The sequence below is a fragment of the Andrena cerasifolii genome, chromosome 6 (assembly GCF_050908995.1).
Source record: "Andrena cerasifolii isolate SP2316 chromosome 6, iyAndCera1_principal, whole genome shotgun sequence".
In the NCBI taxonomy this organism is placed as follows: domain Eukaryota; kingdom Metazoa; phylum Arthropoda; class Insecta; order Hymenoptera; family Andrenidae; genus Andrena; species Andrena cerasifolii.
The window spans coordinates 5418535-5444349 of record NC_135123.1 but is presented as its reverse complement, the minus strand read 5'-3'; the positions used below and the strand labels follow the sequence as shown (position 1 = coordinate 5444349).

Sequence of the window (25815 nt, the reverse complement as noted above, 5' to 3'; positions counted from 1 at the left end):
CTGAGCCAGTAGCATCGGCTGTTTTACAAGCGAGATTTAGCAGTGATAATTGTTGGAAATATTATCTGGCTAATAATGCTGCGTAAATAACTGTAATAGCTTTCGACGCGTTTCAATAAATAAATGTATTTTAATTCTGAATATGACTATTGAATTGTTGATCGTTGTCCCTAGAAGTTTCAGCTCTAGGAGAAATATGTTTCAACTTATAAAACGTCACAATGAGGAGCTGATTATTTAATATTATATTTAAAATACTTCACCTTGGAAGCGTTGATTATTATTTAACGCGTAAAGTAGTTTACGAGATGAATCTAGAAATTAACATTAACGTCCAATCCAATACCGAAACCTATAGGGATTATTTGCAGGATCACAAATTATATAGGGCGAATTCCACTTTAGCCCAAATCGCCCGTGATTTTCATTAAGCTACCTAAGCTATCCTGTATGCAACTGGACGCAACGTCAAGAAATTCAAACTCAATTTTCTTGAAAATTAAGCGCGATATGGAAAAAAGTTATTCTTTCTTTTCGACTTATAATAAGTAAATAAGTCGAGAAAAAAGAATACAATTTTTTGATAATTTGACGCCTAGTGTACATATATTTCGTTTTTAAGCCGATTTCATACGTGTCATTTGTCGCAAATGTAGTAAATAGAAGCATTCATTATTTCAAGATTTCAACAATTAGTGTTGGAAAAATATAGTTTTTTTCTGACTCGCTTGTTGGTTGCATGCGAATACTGTAGAGTACTGTAAAATATGGCGATTACGTCGCAAAGTATTGGGATTGGCAAAGCTGCGATACGCTACCTGGTGGGGACCTACTCCTTCAGGTTCTGATTTTCGCCACCAGGTAGCTTAGCCAATCCCAATATTGGCATCCAATAAATATAATTTAAACAAGTTATATTTATTATTCTATATGCATTTCTTTTACTAATTTTTCAATATCCATTTTTCGTCAGTGTAACTTAATTTAATTTAGTTTTTTTTAATCAGAATTATAATTATTAATAAATTGGCATTTCTTCATAACTTATACGAAAAATGTTTTATAGGTTTGTGACGTCCCGGCCCCACCACGGGATCGCGACGTAGTGTCTGCCAGCGCCACCAGAGATCTAATCTGCCTAGTTATTTTCATTCCAGATATACCTACGACATTTATGACACATTTACGACATTTACGACATTTAAGACACGTGTCGTGTATAATATAAAAAATTCGTATCTTTACCCACCACTAGTGATCCTCTAGGGAGTGATCGGTATAACCGCAGCCATCTTGGAGCAAAACCGGAAATAAACATATCTATCTCTTTCTATCAGTATTTCTCACTCTCTTTCTGTCAGTATTTCTGTCTCTTTTTATCAGTATCTCTGTCTCTTTCTTTTTTACAGTTTCTTTCTCTGTCTACTTCCGCTTTTGCTCCTAAATCGCGGCAACCAATCAGCGACGATACACGTTGTTCCGATCACTCCCTAGAGGATTACTACCCACCACTGACCTCTAGTCGAATTGATCAGAGAATAACTGGCAGATAACTCGAGACTGGAGCCTGTAGGTGAAGAACAGGCATGTGCCAGATATCTGCCAGATAACTCTGACTGGCAGATATCTGGGAGTGAAGATACCGGCCGACAACACTCGGAACTCGGATGCATTTGCAAACATACAACTGGACGTTATTGGGAGTGCATGGTTCATGGTTAAATAAAAGTTTTGTGATACGGTTTTATAAACATTTTGTATTTATATAGGATTAAATGTCAGCGTTCTATATAAATCGCACATAAGATTATCGATAAGCCAAATACTCGTCTGCTACAGAAAGTGAGTAGAAGGAATAAGACTCAGTATAATAAAGTGAAAAATGGCATTAGTTAGAAGAGCAACTCATGCTGGTAGTTGGTACGCAGGCTCTGGTAAGTGGTATTCAAAATATATTCCTAATTTATTTTAGCCTTTGGACGTTGCCCGTTTATAATTTAATCGCAAATACTTGTCATTTCTCTCTTATCGCTACGTAGGCTTGCAACTACCTGCTGACTAATATTCACATATGCCCGAAAACAAACATCTGTCAATGCAATAAATCGCACACATATTACTCGATACCTATTCTTTCTTATTAGTACGGCATACCAGCTCTAATTCATCTCTATTAATGTTTAATATTAGCCACTGCTAACAGAGACTATTAATACCATTCTATTGTTATGTTGCATCTTGGTTATCTTGTAAAGCAACATGTACTTCTGTTCAATATTTCAGATGTATACAAAATTGTTTCATGGTAATTTAGGAATGACAACATCTGTATGAAGACTATAGGAGGTAGTTTATTTCTAATTACAGAAGAAGTATGTTATTTCTAACGTCATTCACGCAATCCACCTCGATAATGAATTAATCTCAAATTTCCTATATTAACTACCTTAAATAACATGTAGAAGAAATAAAAAACCTGTAAAAATAATATTATACTTATTAAGATAGTTTTATTTATCCTCAATGCTTCCGAAGTTTATTAATAAACTAGCGCGTATATGCTCTACGTATGCTATCATTCCGCAGTCGCCATGCAGGCAGTCGTGGCTGCGAGTCGTTCCATTATGTTCTAGGATTACTTAGCCGATTCGAATAGCTTCAGTTGCATTATTTATCAATGATACATGCTTGAACTACTGGAATAATTACATATGCATATTAAAATGAATGTTTTACACAGGTTCAGAGTTGAATAAGCAATTAGAAGGTTGGTTGGGTGCGGCAGACTTATCACACGGACCTGCTAGGGCAATTATTGCCCCGTCAGTAATTATAGTACATTAAATAATTCTCGAGTAGGTTAACAAATCTTTATTGAAATACAAACAAAATTTCACAGACATGCAGGTTACAGCTATTGCGGAGCATGTGCTGGTTTTGCATACCGCCAGATTAGTCCAGTAGTTGTGTAAGTTTCTAAGTAAAATGTTTATCAGTTATTTTTTTACTTTATTGGAATATATTTAATCGCGTCAAATGAATTTATACAACTACACACAGGGTATATCCTCGTAAGTAGGGCCCACTTAAAGGATAAACACAGAAAAAGATAGAGACTACAGTCATAGATACGACTTCTTTCGCCTTCTTTCCAAGCGCTGCTAGTTCCGCGTTCAAGCGATTTATATCCGTTAGCTTTATGTTACATATCGCGTATCGTACGAGAAGGTGGTGCACGGGATAAGCATTCTTCGTAAACGTTTCGGTGTAATTAGTTACAGTAGCTGAAGGGATATCAGGACCCGAAAGTAATTTCAACTTGAAAATGGAGCGACGTACATCGCGTATTTTCGTTAATATATATTTTTTTTTATTGCTTACATGTATTTCACTTATCTGCAAAATGGGTTCCACATATAAGAATAGACCCTGTGTAATCGATATACTTTTAATGCAGCATTGATAAACTATGTTATTGAATTTTTGTTTCTATTTAATACTTTGAATCTGAACTTCTCAAGAAAATAATGTAATTATTATAAGACTTATGTTGCGAAAGAAGTATCCCAAAACTGTTCTCTGATTATTGGTTCGACTTTGATGGATTTGTAGATTCAGAGTGTTAATCAATAAAACATTGAACACTATTATAGCCATGTGCTTGTATAAAGAGGATGTGATTAATTACGTTTTGAAAGGACAATGTTTGGCGTACAGAGTGATTTTTGGACCGGAGCTTACCAATGGTGCACAGCCACCGTGGCGTACCCTTTGGCCAAAAATCATTTTATATACTCAACGTTGTGCTTTGACTTTTATATGTTTTAAAGTATATTATAAAGTTTGTAATTTATCGTTACATAGACGCAGGATATTTATACTCGGCCCTTCGCATCACCTGAGATTAGCGGGATGTGCTCTGCCTTCTGCCTCGATCTATCAGACACCGCTGTACGACCTACATATTGATCAACAAGGTACGGATTACGTAATACAGAATATGGAAAACAATCCGAATAATTTTTTTTTTTAAATGTAAAACGTATGCGAATCCAAACGCAAATATGAATTACTATCGAAGATTAGTCCAAATATAGGTTTCTGTTCATTGTGATAGTATGCAGAGAACTTGAGGAGACTAGACACTTTGAATGGATGGATTTAAATACAGATGAAGAAGAACACAGTATTGAAATGCAATTACCATTTATAGCAAAAGTTATGGAAGGGTATGTTAATTCCACCCGCTCTGTTAAGGGGTCATTCTGGTAATCACGCCGCAAAATTCGGAAACATTCGGGCTTTTTTTTCTCAGTGAATACAATGAATAACAATGTCGAACTTTTTTTTTCATTTATTAAGCTACTTGTAATTAGGGCTGGGACTATTCGAATATTTTACAAGTATTCAAATATTACGAATAAATTTCGAATATTTGAGTATTCGAATATTTTACAAGTATTCGAATGCTACGAATAAATTTTGAATATTTTAGTATTCGAATATTCGAATACCGAAAAATTCGACAAATAGTCTCAACTCTACTTGTAATGTATACGGAACAATTTTTTAAATACACTTTTAATTGTGTTTTTTCAATGTTATCTGGAGTTCAAAATCGCGCCTTCGAAAAGAAGTACCTCCCTGGCGGGAGTGATTTCAGCTCACAGACTCATCTCAAACAAAAAAACCAAGCTGAGTCTTAATCATTATGAGTACCGCTATCGCAGGTGCCAGAATTAAGCCCGAATGTTACCGAATTTTGCGGCGTGATTACCAGAATGACCCCTTAAACCTTAAAGTTAACTTATTTCGAATTTTTAAGCTTTCGTTTTATGCCCATATAGGTTCAAAGATTCTTTTACTATAATTCCAATATTGGTTGGATCGTTAAGCCCAGAAAGGGAGGCACTTTATGGAAGATTATTAGCACCGTACATGGCGGATCCACAGACATTATTTGTGATTTCATCGGATTTCTGTCACTGGGGACAACGTTTTCGCTTTACTTACTACGATAGGTCATGTGGTCCTATTTACAGATCTATTCAAAATCTTGACAAGATGGTACATAAAACATAAATACAAACTTGTAACTTTATAGATACTTTACTTATTTAAGTTGCTGCTTCATTAGGATGTATTTATATTAACCCATCGTGGTCACACCTTCTTATAATCACAAATTGGTCACACGGGGTTCACTGTACCCCAGCGTCATTTTTTGAGTTACCATTTTCGAATTTTTGAATCTTTTAACTTTTCAGTAATAATTGTACATTCGTAATACTTATACAGTCATGGTCTAATAGTCTTTTTCTAGAAATGTAAATTTTGACATTGCATAAAAATATGCATGTACTTTCTGAAATAAATTCCCAAAGAATCGATTCTTTTTCTACCTCCTGACGGTAGGTAACCCCTTAAGGGGTTATAGCTAGTCAGGCGGCCGAAAAGAGGTAAATATTTGTGAATTTTTTTTGAAGAAGCGGAAGCGTATATTTTTACAAAACTTTTTGCGCTTAAAACAGCAACGTTTAAAGAACATTTGGTAATTTTTTCGTTTAAAAATATTTACGTTTATAATAAAGTAACAACCGACATTCAAAAAGCATTTGTAAAAATTAGTTTTGCGGTCAGCACTGCAAAGCCAAAGGAGCAATTTTCCGAAATATTAATTTAAAACAAAGTGGCGGCTATTTAAAGTGGAAATCCTATTTTTTTCGTGCAAAAATCACGCGAAAAAATAAGGATTTCAACTTTAAATAGCCGCCATTTTGTTTTAAATTAATATTTCGGAAAATTGCTCATTTGGCTTTGCAGTGCTGACCGCAAAACCAATTTTTTAAAAATGCTTCTTGGATGTCGGTTGTTACTTTATTATAAATGTAAATATTTTTCTACGAAATAATTACCAAATGTTCTTTAAACGTTGCTCTTTTAAGCGCAAAAAGTTTTGTAAAAATATACGCTTCCGCTTCTTAAAAAAAAATTCATTTATAACTCCTTAATTATATATCATTACTCTTCAATTATCTATGCTTTCACAATTGTTAATATGCATGTATAATACATTCTATATTTGTATGAATTTGCACAGGGAATGGACATCATAGAAACTTTAAATCCCACAATGTTCACCGATTACCTTAAAAAATATGCTAATACTATATGTGGTCGACATCCTATCAGTGTTCTATTACAGGTAATGTTATTTTCATTTAATCAGATCATTCACAGAATCTTTCTTCTTCGACAAAAAATGTTGTTTCACGATTGAATTAACTTTCGTCATTAAATTTATTACAATCTTAAAATTTTTTTATATGTCTGCAGGCAATTCATAGTTTAAAGGGAAATACTAATGGCCAAAGAATGAACTTGAAGTTTCTTAAATATGCTCAAAGTAATCAGTGCAATAACATGAATGATAGTTCTGTTAGTTACGCTAGTGCTTCCTTGGTTCTCGAGTGATAAAATTTCCGATCTTCGATACCATTATTGTCACTTGAAAATGGAACAGTCGCAGGAAAAAAGAAAGTACTAAAAGGTGACAGTAATACCCTATTAATTGTGAAACGGATTAATCAAGACTGTCGGTTTTTCTTTTCTTTCATATATATGTGCAACGTAATGGGAGATGACACTCGAATTGAGTTACAGTTTATTATATACCGTGAGAAATAACTAAATATAGATAAAGGAGAACATTACTATGAAATTGTTTTGTTTAAGGGTTTTTCGGTTTATTACTTACAAGAACTAATCAGTACTTCCAGATTTAAATTGCGGAGGGAGCTTAAGAATTTCTTTGCTTTGATTAGTACTACATCTATGAAAATGGTTGCATAAAGTGCGTCTCTTAAATATTGAGAGAGCAGAGGGTTCGTTCTACTGATGAAGAAGAGATAACTGATAAATTGATATTTACCCACCCAACAAATTTATTACGTTAGCTTAAAAACACTTGTGGGGGAATGAGTGAAGTATTTACCGCAAGCGTTACTAATTTAGCCTTTAACCTTTTTGCAGTGTAATAAAACGATGAGCTATGAACGAAAAGGTATATATTTCTTTTTCGATCTAAATTCACCGTATTTATCATAGAACTTCGCAAAAGTAGTACGAATCAAATAGCTTTGTACTTCGCTCTGGGCAAAACAGCTAAAGGGTTCAGATAATAAGTCGAGGGATTAACTAGAAAGATAATAAATTTTTTCAAAAACATAATTTAAGTAATTGTACAAGTATAATAGTCGGTGCCTGTGCGTGGATTTATCGGTATCGAGTTATTTATTTATTTAAAATCTTATAAACATTTCTTATTTAACAACATCTCACAAACAGAAAATATACACTCTCCTTTTTACCTGCTTGCATTTTGGCACGAATTGCATCGTGTGTCTCGGGGGAGTAGATACAGTCGAAGCTGGGAAGCAAATTTTAAAAATATATCTCTTCTGCGTTGCTAGTGTGAATAATCTGCATCGATAAGTACAGAACGGGGCGTCATTGCGCAAGTAATGAAGCACGAGTGAAAGGGTACAACTTAATTATGTTCTCGTTAAAACAAAGCAATGAAATGATCTCACATCCTTCCTATCCTATAATCTCTCACTACTTCTTGTTAGCATAACGAATTAAACTAAACAATATTGTACTGTTACAATGTCATAGTGTAATTGTGAAGGAGGATCAGTACGGAAAAGAGCGTGTAAGATATATGAAGCTACCACTGATATCCTTTTATCTTTAATGAGCTATTACTGTTTGTGTTACAATAATTACTGCATTTTTATATTAAGTTTTATGTGTAATCTATGAGACTTGCTTTGTAATAAAGTAAACTAACATTTTTTTTCAACGTCTCGAATGGGTTGCTTTATTCACAAACACTAGGAAATTATATAACTGATCCTTCAGATGTTACTTTTTTTATCTTTATATACTAAACATAGTAAGGTTCACATTTGTATGAAAAATATGAAATAATCCGCGACAAGTAATAAGAAAGGAAAATATATATATATATAAATTTGTATACATCTTCGGAAAAATAAACACTTAAAAATTACGCTTAAATATAGTTTTAATCACAATACCTTCGATCAGTAAGCAGCTCCATAAATATTAATTGATATATTAATATTTCATATTAAAATATTCTGTTTGTACTTATTAGTTAACTTTAAAGCGGTGCCGTTTACAGGCCGTCCCCAGAACACGCGGTGCACCACCCACAAACTGTGCGGAGGTTTCACCCGTGATTAACAATGCCGATGTAAAATACTTTAACATTTGAGCATACATATATGTTTGCTACTCTTCGTTCAGTCTTTCGAGCGTTCATTTACTTTTATTAAGTTAAGGTATTACGTTCATCTGTACATTGTATTGTTGGTCCAGTTCCATGTAACAATCGGACATCAGATAAAATGTCAAATTTGTTCGCCCTTAAGGAATCATTTTTCAATTAAAACGATTAATATTCTACGGTTCTATAAAAGAATACAGGTCGTCGCGCCTTTTGCCGAAGCGCAGCGATGCGAAGAGAAAATCTTATAAGCAATTGATTCGTACTGAGCCGCGCACACCAGACCAAGGCGCAGCGACAATTAATTATTATTAATTTGTTCCATTCGCTTCGTCGCACTTCGCCAAAATGCGCGACGGCCTGAAAGAAGTACTAACGAAAGTAAAGTTACCTAATTGCGATGGTGCTCTGAATTGCAGCTGGTGACACTTCCGATGGTCATTTATCCCAGACACTCGTTTTAAAGCCCATAGTTCATTATCGTCAATACTACCCAAAACTAGGAACCAACCCTCATCCTTTCCTTTGTGGAACATGGGACAATGCGCTCTCAAATTACTCGATCTATTTCTTCTGCACATCCCAACATTTAATATATAGTCTTGATCTTGATGTACATCTATGTAATTACGGTTATTTGATTGCAACAATACAGATTTCTCTGTAACACCGTTGAACCAATGACCTTCCAATCTTAAATCGACACAAAGTATTGGCATGTCTCGTGTCACTTGATATATCTGTCAAGATATTAATAAAATTAATATAAACCTGAACAGTCTGAATATTTGCTAATCAATTCATAATTGCGAAATTAAGTTTACACTCGCGTTGTTAACATTATGAACTAAAATCTGATATATTTACCTGTTGTACCAGGTCCTCTGCGAACTGTTTACGAAGTATTTCTATAAATTTATTACACGCACTGGTGCATAATACTGGAAGAGCTGTTGGTAATTTTGAAAACAACGGCAAATGTTCGGAATTTATATGAGGCAATGTGGTAACTGCAGGTTCATCGAACCATCGGGCTTGAATAATAATTTGAAGTAATTGTATTATCATAAGTGTACTCTGCAACCATCCGTGTTCTGCAACAGTGTCTATCATCGCCTAAAAGCAATGGTATATTATACTGTAGCAAAGTAAGAAGCCTTAAGGGGTTACATTCGTTCTCGGCGCCGAATAATTGATCACATTTGGGATTTTTTTCCTCGAGACGTGTGAAAAAAATCGAGAATTTTATAATTATATCTTGTTCTTGGGACCTTTATTCGTATAAAAAAAATTATTTGATACTCCTTTGTCATATATTGCCTTTCGTTTCTTGCGGTTGCAGCAACCTCTGCACCAAGCAGGGGGCCTCCTCCTTGTCAGCATGATAACTTCGACAATGGACAGCCTTTTTTAATGAACTTTGCGTTCATATATGCAGAATGATATTCTCTAAGGGCTATCGGGCCAAATTTTTGAATTTTTAGAAAATAAGGAAATTATGCCATTTTGGAGAAAGCAGTCGATTTTTCGTCTACAATTTCGATCTTTAAATGGTGAAAAAAATATTAAAAATTAAAAATTTCAAAAAATGGCCCGATGGCCCTTAGAGAATGTCATTCTGCATAGATTAACGCAAAGTTCATGAAAAAAGGTTGTAAATTGGAGAAGTTATGATGCTGATAAGGTGGCCCCTTGCTTGGTGCAGAGGTTGCTACGACCGCAGAAAACGAACGGCAATGTGTGACAAAAGTGTGTCAAATAAATTTTTTTATATGAATAAAGATCCCAAGAACATACGTATACGTACCTGAATAATTCTAATTGCCTGATCAAGAACTAACTTCAAATCTATACTGTAATCCGCGCATGGCAATATAAGTCGGGCAAAGTGTGCTTGAAGTAATAGAAATGCTTTGGTATTTGGAGAATCGTATGAGTAATTGTCTACTGAGTAACGGCACATTTTACTTAATTCTCTGTTGAGTAATCACACATATTATAACAAACTCGGAACTCTTTAAGTTAAGCTTAAGTGAAATTAGCAACTTACTCGTTTAATAATTCTTCGTTATGTCTTACTGGCAATTCATTGTATTCGTGAGCATTGCATAAAATATGGAGACACTGATCCAGAGTCATGGATTCTTGTAACGTCTGCTCGAACATTAACATGGTACGATGTGACAAATAATAGAACGATGCTATTTTACCCATCGAAAGTGGGAATAAAATTTGCTCATCCTGAAAAGAAGAGTAACAACGACATTAATAGTGCAACAACAAAAATACTTAAATTATACAATTAACTTAACAACATAAATTTAATACTACGTACCTCGTCAAAGCCAACGCAATACGAGTCTATCAACACCTTTATTGTGTTATCCACCAAAGAAGATAAATACTGATTAATCGTATTAGGCTCTAGAGTATTTAAGTCATAGTATTTAGGATTTTTTAGCAATCTTCTAAAGAAATAGGTCCACGTTAAATAATCTAAAAATTCTTGTTTGCTTTTAATTGTACCAGCCACAATCTCCGCATTTATGTGGTCTGGCAGTACTGCCAATAGACTTGATTCCACTGGAAATGGCTGGTGCAAGAAGTTCTTATAAAAGCTTTTCTTCAAGTCGTGTACTAGAACAACTGCCACCCCAGAAGTGTCAAACTGAGGCCGGCCCGCGCGACCCATCATCTGAAGCACATCCGTAATTGGCATGTCCACGTAGCGTTTTGTCTTGCCGTCAAAGTACTCCGTCCCCTTTATTACTACTAAATGAGCAGGGAAATTTACACCCCAAGCTAGCGTAGCTGTAGTAATCAATACCTAAAGGAGATTTTCAGGAAATATTTCTATAAGAGGCTTGAATACTCCCAATTGCATTATGCATTCATTAAAGTCCCGAATACCTACCTGAATTTTGTTATGAACAAACAGTTCTTCGACAAGTCTCCGATCTTTATCTTGAAGGCCAGCGTGGTGAAGTCCAATCCCGAAAACGAGTATCAGCTTTAAATTTGAGTCCCGTACCTGTTCTAAAACATTATCCATCTCTTCTTCGGGCATATGTAGCCACTGTTTGGGATCATGTTCAGCCGCGAGATAAGCAATTAAATCTAACGCAGTCAAACGCGTTTGCCTACGCGAAGAAACAAACACAAGGGCTGGGCTAGATGGCGAATGTTGACGGATCGCTTGAAAAGTTGGTCTGTTCATTGTTGCCATTCGCGGACAATAGTGTTTCCCAGGAAATCCATTTATGTGAATTTGCAGTGGCACGGGTCGTACGGATGGGCGGAAATTGTACAAGCCCATCTCTCCAATGCCAAGCCAATTAGCTAAATCCACTGCATTGGCCAATGCTGTAGAAAGTCCAATAACTCTCAAGTTCCTCGTAGTGTGCGAGGAAATAAAATTGGTCCTTGAAATAATGACTTCCAAAACAGGACCGCGGTCTTCCCCTAAGAGATGGATCTCATCTATAATTATAAGCCCGACATTCTTCACGTAAGTTCTTGTTTGCCAACTTCTGCTGATGCCGTCCCACTTCTCTGGCGTGGTTACGATCACATTTGCATTAGCTATCACTTTAACGTCCGGCGACACATCTCCAGTCAGTTCCACTACCTTCTTCCCCAATTGTTGTTCAAGTCTAACTTTCCAGTCACTTATCCGTTCCCTGACCAAAGCTTTCAGAGGCGCAATATACACGACCTTTTGGGTAGGATACTGTTTGAATATTCTGAACATAGCGATTTCCGCAGCTATTGTTTTCCCCGAACCAGTTGGAGCTCCTAAAAGCACATTGTTATCCGTGTAGTACAGGCAATGAAAGATCTGCGTTTGTATCGGATTGAAGTGGGAAAATTTATAAAGCTTCTCGTACTCTGGTGCCTTCAGAGCCTTCACTGGCAACGGCTGCAACACCAACAAGTCAGTGTACGGAGGATATTCTTCGGGTAAAATCAGATCATGAAATGTGAGGGGTGTTACGTATCTGCAACTCAACCAACGGTCACTCGTTGCTGTTATTATATACTGGGCAGGTAACGGTTCATTCAATGGTATAGTCATTACAAGTTCTTGCTCAAGGTTATGACAAACCATCTGTTTTGTCAGGATGAAATATTCGTGGTGGTAAATGAAATTAGTATCTGGATCTTCTATCCATATCCAGAATGGTTCTGAAGTCTTACCATGAACTCTATCGTTCCACCGAAACTGAGGATATATCTTCAGGCGAATTCTTAAAATTGTACGGGTAATGGGTTGTATATTGGACTCCATCTCTAATACGGGGAACTCTTCGCAGCACTTTCTAACTAATGCCGCAGCTCTCTGATTACGCACGATATCCCCAATCTCCAGAACACTCATATCGCATAAGTTATTAATATTTAAATTATGATGGTCTAATTTTTCAGTGATTTCTGAAGACAAACAGGGAAACTGACACAAGGGATGCATATTATCCCACTGTTGTAGTTGAAGCATCTTGGCCATTTCTAATAAGCGTCTAGACATTATTGCATTGTTTTTTCTTAACATAATTTTAAATAATGCCCTGGATATACGCACTACATTTTGCGTAATGTACGCTTGATCCGATATTAATGAAAACGAATTCACACGACCGTGCGATAAATACGTTTGCAACAGAATGTTCACTTTGCCGTATATATTTTCTGCTCCACCTGGCACTGGGAGTTCGCAATTCTCTCTAAACAATCTTTCCAACTCGTCAATCTCATCGTCTCGTACTTTTAATTGCTCGAATTCTTGGGAACGGGATATCATTGAAAGTATATCTGCTTCGGTCATTATTGGTTTTGTTAATTCATTGAAAATTTCAACAGTGTCATATTTAAGATAAAAGTGGCTCGCGATACGTCCTAGATCAGTCGGACTAAGGTCCCCAGTAGCTTTATTGTACCGTATCATTTTTATTTTATCTAACGCGCCAGCTGCTACATCGATCAGTTCCCTTCTCTTTTGCTCCAAATTTGGATCCACTTTAACGACTTCATGACTTATTCCATACACTTGATGATTTAATTTCATTCGAACAAACAAGTACGTGTAATTCAGCCATTCTATAGCTTCTTCCACGTTTGATATTGTACCTAGTGCAATTTCGGCATTCAAATTGTCAGCCAGATATGTAATAAACTTGCTTTCGATAGGTACTTGGTTTGTTAATAACGACAGATAGTGATATAACTTATCATGAACAGTAATAATAACAGCATGACCCGATGCATCGAACTGCGGCCTACCGGCGCGTCCAAAGATTTGTAAAACATCCAGTATGTCCAAATCAATAAACGAGCCATGTTTCGAATCGTATATGTCTGTCCCTCTTATAATAACTGCGTGTGCAGGTAAGTTTACGCCCCAAGCTAGTGTCGATGTGCAAACTAAAACTTTAATTAATTTCTCTGAAAAATATTTCTCAACTACGTTTCGCTCCGAACGTAATAAACCTGCGTGATGCACCGATAACCCACTGTTAAACAATTCGCCTAGGTGCTTATTACGCGACTTGGCAAATGCTTTATTTACAAATTTTCCGTGACCTTCGGGTATGAAGTATTTAAGCATATTATTCTGCAGCGCTAGTTCTTTTAGCGTGTTCGCTACTTTAACAGTAGCATTGCGTGCATGTACGAATACCATGACTTGATGCCCTTTGGATACCATATCTATAACATTATCGTAACATACGCGGTCCATGTAATTCATTTGCTGCATCAGTGACGTTCCTTTTACACCGATGAATGTCTGGCTAAGTGGCACCGGGCGAAATCGATGGTCAAAATAAAACAGTCCCCTAGTAGGATTTACTCTTAAGAATCTCGCGACGTCTACGTAATTCGGCAGAGTCGCGGATAGCCCGACAATTCTGATCATACTTTGCGAAGATTCTACTTGCCTTAAAGTACGAGCAACTAACGCCTCGATCACGGGTCCTCTGTCGCCATGTAACAGATGTACTTCGTCGATAATTAATAATTTTACGAGACTGGTAAGAGAATTGTCTCCGGTACCTTTCCTCGTAAGAATATCCCATTTTTCTGGGGTAGTGACTATCATTTGTGTTTGTTGTATTTCCGATTTGGTTAACTGCATATCCCCGGTCAGTTCTCTAACTGATATACCAATACACTCGAGTCGTTTACTAAAATTCCCTGCCATTTCGGCTGCTAAAGCCTTCATAGGCGCCACATAAATTATTTTAAATTCATTTTTCATTAATTCCCGATCCTTGATGTGTTGCTTCAACTGGTGCACCACAGTCAACATTGCGACATTAGTTTTCCCAGCTCCTGTCGGTGCACAGATCAATAAATTCTCATTGGTATTATATGCTGTGTTAAACACTATACTTTGTATTCGATTTAATTCTGGAATGCCTTTGAAAGCCATTTGCCCGATATCATCCAATGCAGATATCGTAATAGGCTTGTAAGAAACATCGAGTAATTGAGATTCTGGGATCGGTATGTGAACCTTCTCGTACGTGTCTGTGTCTTTTTTCACAACATTTTCTGGTAACATTATTTTCTGCTGTGATATATAGCCACTTGTACATTTACTGGCCATGTTAGAATCAAATACAAATGGATAATTCTCCTGCACAGTCCTATCTGCCGATGAAACGATATTTCTCTTGAATAAGGGTCTGCAACTTTCTATCAGCGCTTCCTGCTTTTTCAACTGTAGTCCATGCGGCTCAAAGTCGCTCCCTTCTAAATCCGTCTTTCCCTCCCGTTTATTCGATATTTTTTGTAACTTTTTTTCTTCTTTTCGTATTTGTTTTAATATTTGCTCCTCTTTCTCGGATCGTACTGTTATTTGGCCACTAATTACAGGTCTCTGTACAGCGGACTGTGTCTGTATTTTTGGAAGAGAACTCAGAGCTACAATACTTTTTCGATGTTGTATAATATATTGGATGAACTCTATGTGCTCGCAACCTAAAAAGTCGAGTAGCTCGTTTTGTAGATTTCTGGAACGTTTCAATTTGTCCTTTATCATAGTTACGAAATCCTCGTGAGTCATATCTCTAGAATACTTGTCATAACACAACTTCAACTCCTTTTTGTATGTCGCTTTATCAAACTGAAACAAAAGTACAGGTTGTATTAAAATAGTAGCCTGCTGGTGCTCGTAGCTGAAGAAAGAAGAAGGTCGGCCCCCTTCAAGAGGACAATCGGGAGGCCGACCAGAAGACTGGTCTTGTACCGAACGCCATAGCGTTCGGACGTGCGGGTTGGGCTTGTAACATTGTAAATCTATTTGTGTAATTATTCTACCCTTTGGGTCGGGGTGGCCTGCGATGGAAACGCCCCGACGCAACAATATGATTAAAAGCAAATATTAGAATAATGTAGTAAATACAAACTTCAGGATTGTATGATTTTGTAGTATTGTCTGTATATTTCATAGTGAAGTTATCGCTGCTTTGCATTCTATTCCCCTGAGACATATTGCGAAGTGTCCCAGTGTCTGGCCACACAGCCCTTACAGGCTTATAGACAAATTTTGTACCAAATAAATCAGCTTCAGATATTTCAATATTATTAACATTTTCTATTCCATTCGTTAAAAACTCTAAAGCGTCATCGTTCAATTTGTTCTTAAATGTTAAGATTATCTGTAAAAAGGTAACGAAAATTACAATTTGTAAACGAACAACCTGTACTATTCAAAAATATTAAACCATTATGAGAATTGTAATAATGTTACGTGCTTAATATCAGCTCATAAATTTTGTAATGCTTTTGATATTAAAAGCATTAATCATGTAGCCCAAAAGGTCGCTTCAAGAAAATACATTTGAGAAAAGAAGAAATTTATGAAGTGGAGGTGGATATTTTGAGTAAGTTTATTGAGGAGATTCATTATTTTATATTTTATTTCTAGCGAAGTCATTTGTCGTACTTCAAAAATATTTATATCAATCATAACTGTTTAAATTATTGGTAACACTAATTTACAGCCATTTTGCGCAGCAGATGCCACTATTTTTTTCTTATGTAAAATGGCCCGCTGATCCCGAACATGAGGTTTTATTTTTTAAACCAGTGTAATTCTCCTGAAAAAAACAACACTTACCCCCATCATGGTATTAGCATCTTGAGTTGTCAAATTTGCTGCTTGTTTCTTCAAAATATCAAACATTGCCGATGTTATCATTTTCTCATTGATTAACAAGCATAAAGCAAACATTGTGAATTCATGTACAAGTTCATAAGAACATTCGCCTAAAATAACGAAGAATAAAGAAACACTTGAAATTATTTCTCATTTTACATTAATACGTACCAAGTATTTTCTCAACAACTTGACGTAAGTTGTTAACCAGCATTAAAGCGTCATTGGATATATAACTGCACAAATCGTTCCATTTGAGTTCACTGCATTTTACGAAAACATAAATATTCATTAATATATCGCATAAAGTTTACGATGTCGTAAAATAAATAAAATACATTATTTGCGCCGTGTACATAAATAATTATAAGCCATTAAATTAAGAAATACCTCTTTAATATGCTAGTTTGCTCTTTGCGTTTTTTAGATAAATCATTCGGTGGCAAATCAAGTGTACTTTTAATGCGCCCAAGATCCGTAAACATCCGCAACGATCTTGTGATCCGCGGCAATTCCCCCATCTTTCCGTAGGAAGTATATCAGCGTAGGTTAACTGTGACACAAACATTACATTGACTTATCGTATTATATTATTTAAAATTTACTTTGACAGTCACTGCTCTACAGACGGATACTAATTTCCCACATCGTGTCACAGAAAGTATGCATTTCTAATACATTACGAAATAACGAGATCACATCGCTTAGAATTAATATCATATAACACAAGCGTAGGAGCATAATTTATAAAACCCGATAACCAACAATAAAAGCGAATCGTTTAATTATCGTCTATATTTGAACTTACAAAATTCTATACGCGCAGTGTGAAAAAGAACGTCGCGTAACCATAATTTTAAAACTAACAGGCAGACGAACAGCGCAATAATGCGGTGCACGTTTTTTTCGCATGGGACTCGCAATTTCACCTACAGTGGAGTACGTATGCGTCACTAGTGATTATTATTTTTATGGAGTATCAATACTGGAGTTTACGAAAAGGATCTCGTTGTTGCTTCGCTGCGAAGGGACTTCCTCTGGTATACCTATTAAAACACGAAGAGTATACCTGCCTTTATTATCGTGCTCGATCGCGCTTCACCGCAGAAGCCTCGCCGAAGCATCAGCAAACAATATAGGCCGAAATAAATGAGCGTGCTTCGCCAATGGAATGGTACCGTCGTTGTATCATTCGGTGAGGTTACGTCGCTACAAATGACAGTAGCGTTTAGCCAAGCACAAATCCGACCTGGTAGTCATGTAAATGAAACGCTCGGTAGAAGCGAGGTCGAAGCATTCCGCCACTTTTAATTGCAGCGAATCGAAGTTTAAAATAATTCCCGAGAATTTATGAATGTGGGCAGAACGGGATATTTCGCGGTGGGTCTTTACTGGGCTTATAGTGACCCAGGTAGACCGAAAATCCGCCTTAACAATAAGGTAAAGAACTGTTTCCTTAATTCACGCGCTATTTGCGCCGCGTATTCTTCTCGCATCGAGATCGAACGCTTTCGGAAATGTACCATAATACTTTCGGACATCAAACACTGAATTCTCAATAATACGATTATTTTATTGGTACACCTATGTAGGAAAATGTAAAAAGATAATTTTGCATTGGAACATTGTTATGATTAATATTTGCTCGTGACTCAGAATGTTGTAATTGTGCGTTTTTAAAAATTTCAAGATCATTATTCACGAAGCGCAGAATTTATATAGATAATATTTTATTGTTTAGCTTCTGATCAAGACTGTCAATGTAAGACTGAACTAGACTACTGATGAACGGGATACTTGTCTCTGATTCTAAGTACGGACAGCATCAATGGGAAACTGTTTTTCGTGTTTCAAGGTGCCTCTTACACCAGCCACCACTGATCAATCCATGTATTTGGAACACAAAGACGGTAACTGTTGTGTTTGTTATCAATGTCAGTTATTGGTGATTTTACTGATGTATAATGTTTCTTCTTGTAGCTTTCTTTGGTTATTCGATAATTGAAAATTATATCTCAAAGTAACAAGGGGAATATTTAATGTTCATATTTGAGGATATTTAATAAGAATTATTGTATTATTATTTTACGCATTTCTTAAACGTACTTTACACGCTGCGAACAGTATTTTATGCTATCGTTGTTCTAATGGTTACAGAGACAATGGAACTTAAGGGCTTGTTCCCAAATTCTTGCCAACAAACTGGACCCTTAGCATCTGAAACGCATATAAACGGAAACAGAAAATCGATGCCCACGTTATCAACATTCAACAATGTAGGATCTGATAATTGTGGATCTGTGCCTTGTGTACAAAATAATCTGCGTCTCTCGAGGGGGTTTTACTCGCGTTTACCACCGCTGGGTAGATCAGGACCATCGTCCGGTGTTTATGTAACGACTGAATCGAAGCAGCAAAAGGAAACATCCGAGAGCAAGTTGAATGCTTTGTTTGACCAATATAAGGTAAAATTTAAATCCACTAAATTCGGGAACTTACTTTTACAGTATGGGTATTGGGTATATACAGGGTCAGCGTTTTTTATAGTACATTTCGTTCTTTGCGGCGAAAACTAGCACATTATCCTGTTTCGCCACGAAGAATAGCACGTTTTGGGTTCTGCTGCAGAAACTATCACGTTTCGACGCGTGGTTAGTTTAAATTGTTGAAGTGCATTTTGCATCAAAGAATTCGACTTTTGAAAAGATTGTTTAATAAACAATAGCTCCATCTAATCTCCAAATGGAAACACGTATGAAAATTTTAATCTACATAATTTAAGTACGGTATTTTAATGTTTAATAAATTACCGACTTAGTACTAAATAAAAATCGCGTCGGAAGGTATTTACGTTGACGCGCTCGATGTTTCGTAACCATCCAAATGTGCTGCTTTTCGTCGCTACAAACGGAACATGTTACTTTTCGTGGCAAACATGTTAGTTTTCGTAACAACGAAGGCAAACGTGCTGTTTTTGGCAAGAAAATTGAAACGTGCTACTTTTCGTAACGCACGTCGATAGGGGCATGGGTATATAGGATCATGGGTACAGTCTTATATAATTAAGGATACACGTTTCAAATATAACATTTCATTTTAAAACTCATATTTATAGGATCCGTACGAAGACGTAATTTTAGCTGATGGTATAGAGAGGCTTTGCAATGATTTGCAACTATCGCCGGATGAATTTAAAGTACTCGTACTTGCTTGGAAATTAAATGCTGAACAGATGTGCCAATTTACGCGTCAAGAGTTTGTAACAGGTTTGAAAACAATGAAAGTAGACAGTATACGCGCTATACAAGCAAGACTACCAGAAACTGTTCAAGAGTTAACCGTAAATAGTAATTTATTCAAGGATCTCTACCGATTTACATTCCGGTTCGGCCTGGATGTCAATTCCGGCCAAAGGATATTACCGGCTGATATGGCAATCGTTCTATGGAAACTTGTTTTTACAATTCGCGAACCACCTTTGTTATCAAGGTGGCTTAAATTTCTTGAGTGCCATCATGTTCGAGGTATACCCAGAGATACTTGGAATATGTTTCTGAATTTCGCTGAAAGTATCGGCGACGATCTTGGCGCTTATGACGATACAGAAGCGTGGCCAAGTTTATTCGATGATTTTGTGGAATACGAAAATGATCAAATGAACCAGAACATCAGTAAAGACGATATCATAAAGGACGTTGCTATCGATAATGCTTAATATTGGTATTCTAAAGAAATTTTCATCGTGAGAAGGTATTGCCGCCTTATATTCGATTTTTGTATAGAACCATTTAAAACTGACAGTGAAATTATATAAATAGTCTCTTCGCAAAGTTCCCTTATCTAATTTTCGATTGTTACATTACGGAGTATCAAATGAAACAGAATTATTAAAAGTTCTAGAAGAAATTCTGTTTAAAGGATTTCATTCAGGGAGATGAAAATTTGAAATTGTGCACATCTAATGGACGCGTTATGAAGCAGAATTTCTATGATCCAAATTTGTGATACAGTATGTAATGAATATATACACTTCCAATACATTAATATTTCTTACACTTTTTGGAGATACTGTTAGAGAAAAAGGAACAAATGTATAAAAAAAAAAGAAGATATATTTCGTATTATACAAAGATTCTTCAAAAGTTTATCTGCCGAACTATATCTTATTAAAGTATATCGAGTAACTTTGTTCGAAACTGATGTGAACACACTTACCGTGAAACAAATTTGATTATTTGTGATCATAGTCTATGTTTTAAATGGGCGTATAATTTATTTAAATTATGTTCCTATTTATTTTTTTTTTTACGTCAGTAATTGAAGTCTTTATAACGTCTAGAGACAGGGGTGAATATTATTAAAATTTTCTGACAAACATTTCAAATGTAATGACATTGATTCGACACATGTACATAGTGCCATGTCTTTCGAAAATATTAAAAGCTATTTGCTAAAATTAACGATAATTAATGTATCGATAAAAAAAAGTTGTGACTTACTAATTTTCATTTGCAAAAATACGTTACATATTTATATTGCATCTTCGATCGCTGCAAATGATTTATAGCTTCGCGTAGCCTTATTTTTATCGATTAATCAATGGTATTTTCAGAACATTAAGAACTTGCTTAAATATATTCAGCATCCTTTTGTCCGCAGTACTTGTTAAAAGTACAATATCAAAGAAGATATGTATTTAATAATTTAAACGGTTGCTGAATATTACTTACACAGAGGGACTTGCAATTAAAGTGCATAAAGTCGCTAATGATGTGTTTTAACTACATCAGATTTAATTAAAATGCTTTTCTTTATACAATAATGAAGGAATTTGCTTTAAATACATTGTAAAAATGTATATCAGAAAGATTAATATGTTAATTAACTACGTTCATTTAATTTACGTTATATAATGTATTACAAACACATACCTAACAGGTACACCTTTGTTTCATTATATTTTAAAAGTAAAATTCGCATTTGATCTCATTCAGCGTCTGATTACTGCACTAACATCAATTATGAGAATATTAAGCAGAGAATGTTTTTGTAAATGAACGCGACTGTTATATGTTCAGTATTTCTATTACTGTATTAGGTATACTATTAGGATCATCTGTATTACGTAAAGAAGTTCCTCTGTGTTGGTACCCCAAAAAAAGTACTATTGTGTCTGTAGGATATTACCAAAATTGCACAAATATGCATAACTTAAAGTCAGCAGACGTACACATACTCTTAATTTATTTCTGTGACTTAATGAGGGCTTAAATCTATGTTTAAACCGAAGCTTACCGAAGAGTTAGCTTTATATAAAATACTGTATACCAGAAATGTATTTTATTAAACACATTCGCTTAACTAGCATTTGAAAAACAGTCTTAAGGAATATATAGGGTTGTTTTTATTGTGATAACTTCTAATCAGGTCGAATGTTGTAAAAGCATTGTTACGGCATCGTTGTAAAAGCATAGGCGTGGTGACAATGCGACGAATCAAGTGATAAATATAAGTAGAATTTGACTGCTAACGCAATAGATATTTATAATAAAGATTGTACATTTCTCGTAACTCATTATAAATTGGTTTTGATTTTGTAATAAGGATATAAACGATAGTAAAAGAGATGGCGCATTTAAGGAGCTTGATACCGTTAATAAATATAATTTTTTTTCATACTTTCTACAACAATTAAATGTCCATGGTCTGATATGTATTTTGAGAATAAGTTTTATTATTAAGTATAATAATTGATTCATTGGTAGAACGTTAACGCTATTATTGTAAACTGTGTGTACATGTTATGCTAACAATACAAGAACTCGGCATAATTTTAATAACACACATCACAATATACATTTTCATTACATATTTTATTATTATAGCGAAACAAAAAAAAAACAATTTATGCTAGTAGTTTTACAAACATTTTAGTACTGAGAGAAACACAAAAGATTGCTGCTACACATTGAAACTCAGTAAAACTTCAAATTTTTATATTATAAGTTGTTTGATTATTTATGCTAACGATCTCAAGATAATCCAATTTCATAATGAATGTTCGATTACACGAAGCAGTTGAACCATAATTAAACATAAGTAAGGAAAAGCTTTTAAATTGACTGTTTCGTATAATCTACAAAATTCCAGTACGAATAACCATTGACATTGATTCGATGTTCATCATTAAAATTGCAGTATTAAAAATATTTTTCCAAATATATACACTAATTTCTCTATTATTGTAAACTACAAAATTATTTTCTATAAATTTGATACATGCATTTCAAATTGTCTTTTATAAATTAATAACAGTTTGAAGAATTAAAATAAGCAGACTCCACAAACATTATGAAATTAATTATGCAGCTATTATTTTATAACTAAATATGTGAAATTTATTAACGAATTTTAATCTGAATGATTTTATGTACTAAATTATCAATCTATAGAAAAAATAAAACTTTTGTAAATTTATAAATTTATGTTTTCTATCTATTCTGTACTAATCGCCTGAATAATGCAATCTGCATAGATTTTTTCAGAATCTTATTTAGTAATTAATTTTCAGAATTTTATTCAGCTATACTTCATTTTTAGAATTAATATTTTAAATAACAGCGACATGTTAATACAAGTATGCCCAATTATGTTGTACAAGATACATGCGCATATATCAAAATTGCACATAAATATAAAACATATATAACGTTATATATTTTTCATTGTTTACAATAAATTTTTAATAAATGTCATTTAAGATACAATATTCAACGAAGCTAATGCTATTTCCAAGAATCTGTGAAATAATTATTTGTAAGTACTTGAACATTTACATTGTTGGGTATTCTATAAATCATTTTGAATTGTTTTTAAGCGTTAGAGATTTTAAATAAAATATTTTTCTAAAAATAACTTTTCTATATTATATGAAATATGAGCAACTATCATATAATTATAATATACCTCCTCGTTTTTTTGTGTAAATTACGCAGAAAATTGTAGTTAAATGTTTATTTTTGAATGCTTTTAGTGAACTTAATTGTGAATTATATTCTGATTAAGTTTCCCTGGTGCTAGACTCTAGAGAATTGATATTTCGCCTGGAGCCCGGCAACCTTATTTACGCAGTGACTAATAGCGAATTCGGTAACTCGCACTGACTGCACTGGTGCCAAAAAATGACTTGGATTGGTTGTTTCTGATAGAAACGAAGATAGTTCTATAAGAATCAACCAATCCAAGTCATTTTTTGGCACCTGTGCAGAGTCAGTGTGAGTCACCGAATTCGCTATAAGTTAAGGTCAGCAGATATATTGGCTGGTCAGTGCGAGTGAGGGGTAACTCCCACCAGGGATGCCAGGCTTTTCCCTACGCACAGTGGGAGCGGAACATACGCGTAGTAGAGGGGGAACACCTACACCAGTGGCGGTATATGGGTGTGATAATATTGGATACACAGTACACATATACCGCCACTGCTGTAGGTGTTCCCCCTCCACTACACCTATGTTCCGCTCCCAGTATGATGCGTAGGGAAAAGCCTGACATCCCTGGTGGGAGTTACCCCTCATTCGCACTGACGGTACGGAAGCGCCTACGCGCCACCTTCATGCACAAGCGTGCAGTGCAGAGCCTGACCAACTCAAGCCGTTTCTGACGCACTACCGCACCGGGTAGTGCGTGGGTAGTTCCAGCCACAGACATATGTAGACGGCGCAGAAGCTGGGACTATCGGCGCGAGGAACGGTAGGCTTGGAGGGGAAAAGGCAGAGGTCAGATACAGGCACGTCGGGTTAGCTTCGGAAGCATTCGGCATGCATAACCACTGCGTTACCCGATTTGCCTGTATCGCTCTCCTTACCGCGAATCTTACACCCCCCTCAGCTTACGCTCTGTCTATATATGTCTATGGTTTCAGCCGCTTCTGAGTCACCACCTCACCGTGTAGTGCCGTGGTGCGACGATTCGAGGTTATGTGTCATGTGATTCTGATTGGTTGATTTTGGTAGGACTAAAGATTTGTTGGGAATCGACCAATCAGAATCACATGACACATAACCTCGAATCGTCGCACCACGGCACTGCACGGCGAGGTGGTGACTCATAGCGAATTCGGTAGGCACGCACTGGCACTGCACTGGTGCCAGAAACTGTCGTGCGTGACTTTGATTGGTTGATTCTTATAGAGCTATCTTCGTATCGATTAGAAACAACCAATCAATGCCATGTATGATAATTTCTAGCACCAGAATTCGCTATCAGAAGCGGCTGGAACTACCCACTCTCTACCCAGTGCGGTGGTGCGTCACGAACGGCTTGAGTTGGCCAGGCACTGCACTGCACGCTTGTGCATGAAGGTGGCGCGTAGGCACTTCCGTAGATTGGCCAATATGTCTGACCTCAACTTGAAGTCAATTGTGGGGAAAAGCCTGACAACCCTGGGTGTGTTCCGATTCACGCATACTGCGCATAGACTGCGGGCAATTGTGATTGGTGGTTCATGTAATGAGTGACCTAATTCGTACAATTCCCTAGAATCCTCCAACTTCTAGCGCATGATGCGTGCAGCAACTACAGAAAATCGAACCATAGGCAGCCAATGCACATAATGCGCGCATGCGTAGTTTTTCGAATTCGAATACTCCAATCAGGTTATGCAGTCTATACACTCACCGTATGAACCACCAATCATCATTACCTGCACTCAATGCGCGAAACGGAACACACCCCCTGACTCCCAGCATGCCACCTGCCTGCTTCGGTGCTCCCAGGGTTGCTGGGCAATATTTTCCTGGGGAAACTTATTAGGGAGGGGGAACATCTACAGGAGTGGTGGTAATATATATGCGTGTAGAGTTAGGAGCGATGGGAGACGAGCCGACATTAGATATACCAGCCAATATATCTAAATATTTAACCTCCGCTATAATACATAGAGAGAGTAGTGTCCAGCTGATCTCGTATAATCCTGCGCATTATTACTTATAATATCGCGTCTGAAAAGTATTTAATACAATAATACTTCATCAGACGCTAAAAATTTAACCTATATTAAATTTCCTGAAATCTACATGTATTTTTTGTTGACCGTGGCACTAAATGTCCCTAGATCGAAAAGCCATGACAATTCCTTTTCTGCTGCCTTGGCGTAAAAAGACGCCGCTGCCAGGATTCGAAAAATCGGCATAATACGCACTTCGAGCGTGAAAACACGTTCATGCCAGTCGAAGAGTAAATATGACCTCCCTAGATTATAAGTAATGCAATTGGTTGCCTCATTGCCTCATTATATGTTTCTCGAAGTGATTGCACGCTCTACACTATAAAAGTGTTGGCGAAG

The 25815-nt window shown here is 36.0% G+C and overlaps 3 protein-coding genes across 4 annotated transcripts; 2 read left to right on the top strand and 1 right to left on the bottom strand.

Annotated features, from left to right (window-relative positions):
• The first annotated feature begins 1647 nt into the window (after positions 1-1647).
• LOC143370334 (protein MEMO1-like) lies at positions 1648-7868 on the top strand. Of its 2 annotated transcripts, XM_076815312.1 has the most exons (8): positions 1651-1934; positions 2741-2822; positions 2900-2968; positions 3865-3977; positions 4118-4229; positions 4848-5067; positions 6101-6205; positions 6337-7868. In XM_076815312.1, exons 1-8 carry the CDS (start codon positions 1883-1885, stop codon positions 6472-6474), a joined length of 891 nt encoding a protein of 296 aa, XP_076671427.1. In that variant the 5' UTR covers positions 1651-1882; the 3' UTR covers positions 6475-7868. The 2 variants fall into 2 exon arrangements, with proteins under 2 accessions (XP_076671428.1, XP_076671427.1); XM_076815313.1 differs by lacking the exon at positions 2900-2968 and having other exon boundaries at positions 1648-1934.
• Obe (activating signal cointegrator 1 complex subunit obelus) lies at positions 7208-17025 on the bottom strand. Its single transcript, XM_076815310.1, has 11 exons — positions 16863-17025; positions 16644-16735; positions 16434-16582; positions 15721-15972; positions 11229-15437; positions 10650-11141; positions 10365-10555; positions 10122-10290; positions 9182-9430; positions 8706-9054; positions 7208-8453 (listed from the first exon to the last, which is right to left on the bottom strand). Exons 1-11 carry the CDS (start codon positions 16991-16993, stop codon positions 8365-8367), a joined length of 6372 nt encoding a protein of 2123 aa, XP_076671425.1. The 5' UTR covers positions 16994-17025; the 3' UTR covers positions 7208-8364.
• Positions 17026-17769: 744 nt separating this feature from the next.
• Positions 17770-22868, top strand: Sccro3 (defective in cullin neddylation 1 domain containing SCCRO3). Its single transcript, XM_076815311.1, has 4 exons — positions 17770-17912; positions 18214-18382; positions 18630-18937; positions 19588-22868. Exons 2-4 carry the CDS (start codon positions 18301-18303, stop codon positions 20185-20187), a joined length of 990 nt encoding a protein of 329 aa, XP_076671426.1. The 5' UTR covers positions 17770-17912; positions 18214-18300; the 3' UTR covers positions 20188-22868.
• The last annotated feature ends 2947 nt before the right edge of the window (positions 22869-25815 follow it).